At 38.8% G+C, this 10,781-nt stretch overlaps 1 protein-coding gene across 2 annotated transcripts; it reads right to left on the bottom strand.

The window, feature by feature from the left end:
* Positions 1–431: 431 nt before the first annotated feature.
* On the bottom strand, positions 432–9,826 carry arl14ep (ADP-ribosylation factor-like 14 effector protein). Of its 2 annotated transcripts, none has more exons than XM_054771101.1 (5): positions 9,724–9,826; positions 7,909–8,030; positions 7,673–7,807; positions 3,384–3,424; positions 432–1,298 (listed from the first exon to the last, which is right to left on the bottom strand). In XM_054771101.1, exons 1-5 carry the CDS (start codon positions 9,752–9,754, stop codon positions 1,070–1,072), a joined length of 558 nt encoding a protein of 185 aa, XP_054627076.1. In that variant the 5' UTR covers positions 9,755–9,826; the 3' UTR covers positions 432–1,069. The 2 variants fall into 2 exon arrangements, with proteins under 2 accessions (XP_054627076.1, XP_054627075.1); XM_054771100.1 differs by lacking the exon at positions 9,724–9,826 and adding an exon at positions 9,043–9,211 and having other exon boundaries at positions 437–1,298; positions 7,909–8,104.
* Positions 9,827–10,781: the final 955 nt, after the last annotated feature.

Genomic DNA, 10,781 nt, shown 5'->3' with positions numbered 1-10,781 from the left:
GCCTTACTCTGGTATAGACACACAATTCTTACATCTGCTATAACACTTTCTGGCTGCCAGCCACAGCGACAAATGGTAGTGAGCAGCAGTAAGCAGCAAGTTGTTATACATGGACTTCCTAAATTTGTGACATAAGAAATTAAATCAATTATTCTCGTACCCAGTCGTTCACAAGATTTAGGAGTGAAATAAAAGTGAAACCAGGGTTAACTTAAAAACACACTAACCTCATGATATGGCAATTCCACATCATGTAGAACAAGAGTACATTTTAAACATATACATAAATTTGAAAAACTGTAAATGTAGTATAGGGTCCTTTTACATATTTCTATTTTTTGCTTTCAACAGAGAAACCAATCTCATTTTGGTGCACTGACACAACAAAGTGTATTTTAATGACATTAATTATATTTTGATTCTATTCTAAGTGAGAAATTGAATGAAACAGGTTATTGTGCACAAACTTAGTATTGTTTTCTTTCTTCCAAAAATGCTATGCTAAAAAGGTGTGTTACCTGAAGAGAAGCTCTATCATGTCACCAGTAAAACACCCCACACTGGAAATGAAGTTTATTAACATGGATTAATACAAAAGCCTTTTTTCCATGAGTGTTAACCAAAAGCAAGGGAATGCAAACCTGAATTAAAAAAAAAGACCTCACATAGTTTCATCTATCATGAGCGAAAGCTTGGGGTAGTAATCATATATCAACAACAGTCCTTCATAGCCCAACAGTTGGATGTAGCTGAAATGTCTGAAGGAACAAGTTAAGGCTGCCAGCATCCTGATGTAGCCTTTCATCCACCTGTTATATTGTTAGCAACAACATGGACTTGGAATCTACTGTAATATGACCCAACACAAACTCTCTCATAGACCTAAGTAAGGTAAAAAAAAATGTCAGTATGATGAAGTTCTGTACCACTGGCAAACATAATACCTCTCTGACAGCGTCTATCAAAAATCAAAACAATTCTTAATACTGTATATTTGTGGAATTTTCTATTGTATTGTATTGGATCTTATTAGATTATGGCCAGTGTATGTATATTTATTTGTCTTAAATTAAAAAGCATACTTATTGCGGATAATCTCTCCTCCCTCCACTTCTACCTGCTCGTAAAGCCACTTCCTGTCACATCGGCACTCGAATCCACACTTGCGTGAGCTGCACTCGGTGCAGGGATAGAAGCAGCCCATACAGTCCACATCCAAACAGTCACACATGTCCTTGCCATTGGACAACAGTCGACCTTTGCTGTCATAAACTCTGCTCTTGCCTCCGATACTCTGCCTGCATGACACAGAGAATATACATCACTCAGTTCTTCTCCACTCAATCATCACTGTTTTTTCAATGCATTGATCGAACCTCGTGATTAATTAGGTTTGTACTGAAGATCAATTTCGATTGGGTTAGAAACGTTTATTACTTAAGTGCACCAAACTTACCTAAATGCTGTGTCACATTTAGACACACTATTAGTCTCTCAAGTGACAATAAGAAACCATCTATAACACAACCATCTGTGCCATCTGTCTCCTTCTGTGCCACATATTAGCAGCTAATGTAATTACTCAAACTTCTTTCACTTCTAACTTGTTTTACTTTTTAAAACGTTAACTTGCAACTCATATGTAACAGACTGAAATACACATAGAACAATAATATCATTGTTGTTAACGTTGGGTTGGATCTGGTAATGGCAATGGTTTAATTTTATTTGAACGTGCACATAAGTTACAATGGAATACATCACATAGTTCAATTCATAGTTCCGCATGTCCAAAAGGAGTACAAAGAAGCAAAGCTTATTTAATCCCACCCTTTGTCTATTTCACATCAATTGCTACACATTCATTCACTTCCTGTATTCCAATATAGTCTTCTATAGTTGATACATGGGAAAATGATATAATGGAAAATGATAAGGTAAGTGTAGTAATATACAGTAATTATCAGGGTTTTTCGTCAATCATAATAAATAATAATCACATTAGTCTAATAGTAAATAAATAATAATCAGTTTAAAGACATTGAACTTAGCTCTAATAATAGGTGAGTACTGACAATGAACTCACAAGAATGAAGAGTAATGAGTGTTGTCGTGATTAGACGTAGCATTTTTTACACAGTGGTTCAAAACTCTTCTTCTTTGTATTTTGCAAACATCAACTGTTTGTATTTTTTCTTGAAATCGCTTATCTTGGTGCTTTGTTTGAGTTCCTTACTCAATCCGTTCCATCATTTGATTCCACATACTGAAATGCTGTGTGTTTTTAGTGTTGTTCTCGCATGTAAGTGTTTTAAGTTGAGTTCTTCCCTGACATCATATTTCTCCTTTCGTGTACAAAAGTATTGTATGACGTTTTTGGGTAGCAGGTTATTGTTTGTTTTATGCATAATTTTACCTGTTTGAAAATCAGCACATTTTTATATTTGTGATTTTAGAAATAGGATTTGTATGTTCTTTATATGCGGAGTTATGGCTTATCCTAACCGATCTTTTTTGCAGTACATTTAGCAACTTAAGATAACTTTTACAGTTATTACCACATATCGCCACACAACAAGTTAGATACGGTAATACCAAAGAACAGTAAAGAGTATGGAGTGATTTTTGATCACGGCCAAATTTTGCTTTATTCAATATTGAAGTATTGCTCGCCACCTTATCTTGTATATTTTTAATATGAGACTTCCAGTTCATGTTTTCTTCTATTATAAAATGTATTTTCATTCACCCTTTCAATATTCAAACCATCAATTTGTATTTGCGTGCTCATATCCTTTCTACTATTACCAAATAGCATTATTTTAGTTTTACTTAAGTTTAAGGATAATCTATTTTTAATCAGACCATCTTTTTAGTATAGTCATTTCCTCTGTGACTCTTTTCATTAGCCCTTGTGTGCTCTCCCAAGAACAAACAGCTGCAGCATCATCTCCAGTTAATACTAGCTTTCGGTCTTTCATCACTTAACATATATCATTAATATATACGTTGAACAGTTTTGGGCCCAGTATTGACCTCTGGGTTACTCTGCATAATATTTAAACTTGCAGATGTGTATTCTCCTAGCTTCACAGATTGCTTCCTGTTTGTTGGGTAGCTTTTGATCCAATTCAAAACTAACCCCCTGATTCCATACCTTTCTAATTTCGTAATTAGAATGTTGCGATTAATTTATCAAAGGCTTTTGTCAGATCCATAAATACTGCAGCTGCACACTTTCTGTGGTCTGTAGCGTTGGTAATTTCCTCAGTAATTTCGATCAGTGCCATGGAGGTTGAAATGCGGATCTGGGTTGGATTAATTTATATTGAAGTGCGGAGGTGTGATATTGCTTCCATTTATCAACACCCACAAGGTCTCACCTATCAGACAGCTGTTTTCCACCACGGCCTCCGCGTCCACCCTGGAACAAAAATAAGCAACATTAGGCATTTTTCCTACAATTAATCATGACATAAGACAGCCATCTGGCTCACAGCAGATACGAGATTAAGATGCACACTGTGAGGACATTTCAAGTTAGAACCTGACAGCACACTCCAATGACAACCCAGTCTTGAATACCAAAAAAGATAAAGGGAACTAATGTTCACCATGGATTTTGTCGCTAGGTCTGGTCATTATCTTTATGGACAGGATTTGTAGGTACAGTGAAGGCGTAAAGGGTGTCTAGTTGAGCAGCCTTTGGATGTGGTTCTAATGGCCTTCAGCATTTTCTGGGATGGATGAGAATTAGCACCTCCAAATCTGAGCCAAGTCCTCAGTCAGAAGAGAGGGGATTGTGCTCTTTAGCTTGGGGATCCTGCCAAAGGTGGAAGAGTTTAAGTACTTCTGGGTTTTCACAAGTGAGGGAAAGATGGATTGTGAGATCGACAGATGGATTGAGTTTGGTGCCTACATGGTCTTACTCTATCGGGACCGTCATGGTGAAGAAAGAGCTGAGCTAAACATCTACGGCACATGTGTCAAACTTGTGCCCCGGAGGGCCGAGACACTGCAGGTTTTCTTTCCAGCCAGTTTCTCCAGCAGGTGACTTAATTTATGAGCTCCTCACCTCAGATTGAAGGAGGTGTTGATCGTTAAAAATCACCTGCTTTAGTGACTGGCTGCAAAGAAAACCTGCAGTGTCTCGGCCCTCCATGGCACGAGTTTGACACCCCTGATCTACGGTCTTACCCTGACCGATGATTATGAGTTTTGGGTAGTCACTGAAAGGACAAAATTGTGGATACAAGCAGCAAGGGGTAGAGATTGGATTAATAATGTGGACTTTAGGACTTGATCACACACTGCTCCCTTGTTCTTATAAACTCAAGTGTCTCCTAACTGTGTGTTCAGGAAATTAACATCACAGCGAATCTCCCAGGCACACAATCCAGCTGTTGTACTTTTGAGTACTGAGAAAGTCAACTTCTTATAGACAATTTGCTGCACCAGAGAGAGCTTTGTGATAAACTGCATGGCACAGCAGCTGCTCCAAAGCTAAACAAAATCCCTCTAGCATTTGGTAAAAAAGGACAGCACATCACAGAGAATTGTTGGTATACAGTTGTCCCTCGCTGTACTGCGGTTTGAATATAGCTCCCTCATATCGTGGGTTTTCAAAAAATGATTAATTAATAAATTATCGCTGTTTCATGGCATACTATGGCGTTTTTATTAGTAAAAAAATATTGACCGACAAGTTATATGTAGTAACCTGCACGTCACTAGGCATCAGTAATGTTGTGAGACATTATGTTAGATTACATTACCTTTCACACTGCACGGAGACTGGCTATTGAGCCAGCAGAGCCAACATGCCATGGCTGAGGTGGCCATGCCATGGCTGAGACGGACATGCCATGGCTGAGACGGACATGCCATGGCTGATATTGGGTGAAAAAAGGGTTCTCCTCTCATTCCGTGAGGAAGTGGTAAGTTTTCGGCTTCTTTGTCCTTCTTCCCCACTCCTTTTTCATAAGTTTAGAATAAGTAAATTAGAGAGGCCAACTAGTTAGCTCACTAGCTTGGTATGCTAGCGGCAACCATCTGTTGTCCCTGCAATGATACTGTAGCCTGCGCAACGTGATTTAAGAATAATAGGAGTGTAAAAGTGTCTGTTGGGGTGTTAGTTCATGTCATACATTGTGTTAGTTCATGCTCTAATTACAAAAATAGTCTGTTTATTATTATTGAATCGTACTTTGCAGAAATTCACTTATGGCCGTCGGATCTGGAACCAATTAACCGCAATAAAGGAGGAATGACTATAGAGCTAAATTCAGTAGAAGCACCATCTACAGTAGTCAAGACTCACACGCAAGCGGCAAGTGGAAATGATAGCTGCAGTGAAGGCTTGGCAAAGCTTCCATGGAGCAAAGTCAGATTCGGTGATGTCCATGGACACCAAACTTCAATCACTAAAAGTATGAGTTTATTTACGGTACAGTCGCAATTCGCTCCATCGCGCCCTCACTCTATTTCGGTTTTTAATTAATCAATTCATAAATTATGTTTTGTGGTTGAATATGGTCTGTTATTAGTAAAAAAAATATGCGTATTTAAGCAAGTTGTATGCGTTCATGGCCTAAATTTAGCACTTTCAAGCACAAAAATGGCTTTAATAAGCAGGGCCTGACATGTGTGACGTGAGCTGGCTAGAGCTGACGTTAGCTGAGTGCTAGTGGCATGTTAGCAGTGTGGAGAGTGGCTGACAGCAGCTCCTGTGTGAATGTTCACTGCATGTGTTCTCTCCTTGTTAAACAAGCCATTGAAGTGCATCATGGGTCTGTCATTAACCATAAACAGCGGAAGCAGAGTAGTATTCTACACTGGTCTCTAGGTGTCAATAACGTTACATTGATGAGACAATACGTAGCTACCAGGAAGTACGCTGTCAATGCCAACGTGTGAGTCTATCTTTTCTTATTTATTCTAAGATGGCTTATTTTCAATTATTATGTCTACTGGATTGGGTAATACAAAAGTATAGCGGTGTTATTTCATGTCTACAGGGCTGTAATAATGGTAAAAAACGTATTTGGGCCCTGTCCACACTGTGCTGAATTACTAAAGAGTTGCATCCAGATGGGAAGGGATAACTGAGTGAAAATGACATAATACATAAAGGCACACCTGCAGTACGTGTGGCGCTGTGAACAGACACACGGACGGAACCACGTGACCAAAACCAAACCACAGAAGAAAAAAGAACACATGCGAAAAAGGCTCATCTAGACTTACGACGTGCGTTATTTTGGGAGGATAAAACAAGAAAGTACCAGGAGAATGTTGACTGGGGTGAGTCATGACACTCGAAATATTCAGATATTATGTTGGATTGTCGTCAAAGCTTATTTCTGGCCATGTGACATGACATGATAGGTCGCTGACGTCATCGTTTTTAAAAAGTAGCGGATTGCTAGTCCATACAGAAACAACGAGCCGGTGTTTTGAGATTTTCCCACTCTGGAAGCTGTTTTCAAAAAATACCGTTTCAGGGTACTCAAAACTAAACGATAAAACACTTTTTTTTTTCCTTTTAACCTCAAAACGTTTCCGTGTGGATAGCCACACAGTTTGCTCTGACTACGCTCTAACTAACAACTATATTGAATCCTACTTTGCAGAAATTCACTTATCGCGGTAGGGATGATCTGGAAGCAATTAACCGCGATAAATAAGGGGTGACTGTAATGTCAAACCCAACTACTTTTAAGCCGCTTAAATTATGTTTTATTTCAAATCTGTTTGGGTGACGTATGGTAATGGTTTAATTTGACATGCATACAAGTTACAGCCGCACAGTGGCCTAGTGGTTAGCAGCATCCTCTCAAGGGTCGCGGGTATGCTGGAGCCTATCCCAGCTGACTTCGGGCGACAGGCGGGGTACACCCTGGACTGTTTGCCAGTCAATCACAGGGCACATATAGACAAACAATCATTCACACTCACATTCATACCTATGGGAAATTTAGAGTCGCCAATCAACCCAACATGCATCTTTTTGGAATGTGGGAGGAAACCGCAGTACCCGGAGAAAACCCACGCAAGCACGGGGAGAACATGCAAACTCCACACAGAGATGCCCAACGGAGATTCGACCCAGATCTTCCCGATCTCCCGACTGTGTGGCCAACATGCTTTAAGATTTATACATTGGTTGATGTTCATTAACTTTTTTATATGTATTTTCTATTTCATATGCATATTTGATACATTATCTACTTTTATAAATGTTGTTACAATGCTGGTTGCAATCTGTTATTTATTGTTTGTTGTTTGGCAATAAATGTCACAGTTTGTAAAAATGTGTTCCTGTTATTTATTTATTTTTTTTTAAAAGGTGTTCTGAGGTAGGCTATATAACAATGAAATAATGTAGAAATGTACACACCTTACTTTATGGTAGGAAACATTTATTATGAACAATTTGATTGTCTCATCTGCCTACATCACAGCCAACAAGTGGCATGGTGACGTAAGGAGATGAAGTAGTGTCCCATTTCTTAGTGGCTTCTTCCCCTTGGCCCTCAGTTTTAAGGAGTAGGGGCAGGACAAGGGGTAAGTCGAAAGGGGAAGAGCTAAGGGGTGAAATTGGGATTCAGCCTAATTCCTAATAACTAGTTTAAATATAAATACAATATAGTAGAAACAACATAATACTCACTCTTGTGTTTCTTTTGTCCCTGCGTAGATTGGCAGCCTCCCTCGCTCTGTCTCTCTCCGCTAGTGTTTGTGCAATTTGATTTGCAACGCTTGTGTCCCTGGAATGTGTCATTGAGGCTCGTTTTCGTAGTTCGATCTATTGAAATGATTTACAAAAGTTATTCAACTCATAGTAAAAGATTAGTTGTTTGGCCATTGTGAGTGAGGAAGACGAGATACAACGTTTTGAACCCAAACCTTAGAAGAGTCTTGCCCATGAGTGAACATGGTCGGCACTGCATCCTCCCTCAGGAACTGTTTTCCATTGTAGTCCCTGAAGCAGTCCGGCGCGAAATGCTCTGAGCACAGGCAGGTGTTGGCTGTTGGGACAAAGTTTTTCAACCCCAGGCTCTGAACCCATTTGACGGAAAGTGAAGGTTTACTCAGTGGAAACCTGATAGAAAATGTTAGAAGATTGAACATTACATCAGTTGTCATTGAACAGGTGTCAGGTGTATATTATAGCTCCTTCCACAGATGTTCAATAGGTAGCTTTCGGTCAGGGCTTCAAAATAGCCCCATGTTTTGTTCTTAGCTATTCTTGGATGTTTTTATCTGAGTCTTTTGGCTCATAAGCCTGTTGGAAGACCCATGATCTGCAACTGAGAAAAGATTTCTAACACTGCAGCATTCTGCAGCACCTTTTTTGCAAAATGCCTTGATTGTCTTGCAATTTCATTATGCACAAATTCAAGCTGTATGCATGTAGCAGAACAGCCACAGAACATAACTGAGCCTCCATCATATTTCACACAGTAGTGTTCTTATACTGTATTTGCATGCTCCACTGTTGTGTTTGTAAACATAAGAGCTGATGTGACTTGCAAGGAAACATCCAGTTTTGTCCCATCAAATGGAAAGACAACAGTGTATGATTTCCATTAGATAATTTTCAGTACATTTGTGTTTATCATTAGTTTTGTAAATTGTGGGGTTTTCCTTCTCTAACGGAAGAGTACCAACACTTGTGTCCACGTGTGTATACAGTGTCTGTACATCCTCTTTTACGGAGGCATTATTACACATTTCATTTGGGATAGGATACCACATATTACTGCATCACTGAACTTAAAAGAAACGTAATTCATAATAGTTATCTGTAGCTTCAACTGTGGCTCAGGTGAGGATAAAGTGTTCTTATGGTACCAGGGACTGTTGTTAGTTTTGTGCCCTGTTAAAGGTACAAAGGATTCACTCTCAATTACAAATGACTTTTTATAGCGACTAGGTATATGGAAACATAATATTTGTTTACATAGTGTCAAAGCTAACACTGAGACAATGTTTGCTTTAATTGTCAAATATGCAAGTACGACACTAGTTAAAACTTACCGATAAAATCTTATGTCCGACCCCTTCACAAACCTATTATTGCAGCCCGTCGACGCACAAACAACCGGCATGATGTCCTTTTACTAAAAAAAAATGCAAGAAAAAAAATGTGTTTTGTGTTGTCGATCTTACAAGCGGCGCGGGTATTCGTTGGCTTCTTCCGGTTTTCGCCGAAATAAACCTGTGCGCCACGGAACAGTGTCCTCTAGTGGCGTCCTGGTCGCTGCCATTTGATTTAAAACAATTGCATACAAAATTGTTCCTTTTTATTGTTAATTTAACTATGGACCATAATTCTATACAAATACATAAAGAAACATAAGTTGCCATTTTCTAATTTGATGTTACTTTTAGTTTCTATAATGAATATAATCTGTTAGCGTGGTATTCAAATGGAACGATTAAATATGTTATTAATTTACAGTAATAGGTGGTCTGTATTGCGTACACATCTGCAACCATGTGATTGGATGATGTTTCTTCATGAATATTCATGATTGTCTTCACTTCCGGTGTCGACTCCGGGCCGCCGCATCATATGATGTAACTACGCTGGCTAGCTAGCATGCTAACCAGTTAGCTTCAGTTGTCAAAGCCGCTGTCAGTAATCAAACGAGTGGAATAACCTCAATAAAACAGCCGACAAACTCGCGAACAATCAGGCAAGTTTACACACTTCACCTTTTGCCACATCTGCCCTTTGCTGTTTCATTTGGAGCACGAAGTTTGCCAAGTTGAACTTGTTAAGAGGGAGTTCCTTTCGAACGCACAGATATTGGCCTTGTTTAGAGTACCCATCAAGCTAATCGTGCTCCGGTAGTGTATCCGTTTTAGACAAATTACACAGTATTTTAACACCAGTGTCACAATCAGTAATAGCCGCACTGACAATGGTTATATTTACCATTCCTTTTATGCACTACAATGAAGCTAAGACGTACCATCCGTGTTTTGTTCATTGTCGAGACGGCTTAACTTCTGTAACTTGGCTAATGTTGTCTGTAAACATGTGGCCAAAATGCAAACTTTGCTGCTGTTATTAGCCCTCAATACACGTATAAACTGTTTTGAGTTTGCCACTTTGTCATCTACGGAGACCTTCGTTGCTGTGTAATCGGTCGGGAAACGACGTCATTAGTGCAAAAATATGAAATATTTTTGTTAACAAAGTGACTACAATTTATCGCATATATTAACTTCAACTAAACTTAAATACATGGCTATTAAGCAATGGCAGGCTATGGAAGCAAATATTTGTGTCAGTATTGGAACAAGATTTTATCATGTGTATATGAATAATTTTGAGACATATTAGGTCACCATATAAATAAGTGTTCCAGCAATGGGCGCTAGATCATATCATAAATTTGCATAATTGCATAATTGTCATTGGCAAAACTCAGTGTTTGTGTGCAGATGGGTAAAACAGAGCTTTTTGATTTGTGTCTTTGGAAATGTACAACATTATCTATTGTTTGTAAACCTTATTTAACAACATAACATTAAGCTATGGACTTGCGGTTGTTGATTTCAATTCGTGCAGCGGTAGACACACGCTTATGCACCTTATAACACGTAAAGATGATTAAAAGAACATTCTTGATGTTTGTTGAACTCCGTGTAAGTGTGTGCTGATTTTACAGATAATGTACATGTCATTGTACATCTTTTATCTCAGTACATTGATGAACAACAAGTCAGTTGTGATATGTGCGTATGAGGTCTGTTAAGAGTTACGA

The sequence above is a fragment of the Dunckerocampus dactyliophorus genome, chromosome 3 (genome assembly GCF_027744805.1).
Source record: "Dunckerocampus dactyliophorus isolate RoL2022-P2 chromosome 3, RoL_Ddac_1.1, whole genome shotgun sequence".
NCBI classification, from domain to species: Eukaryota; Metazoa; Chordata; class Actinopteri; order Syngnathiformes; family Syngnathidae; genus Dunckerocampus; species Dunckerocampus dactyliophorus.
This window is presented reverse-complemented; position numbering and strand designations above follow the sequence as displayed.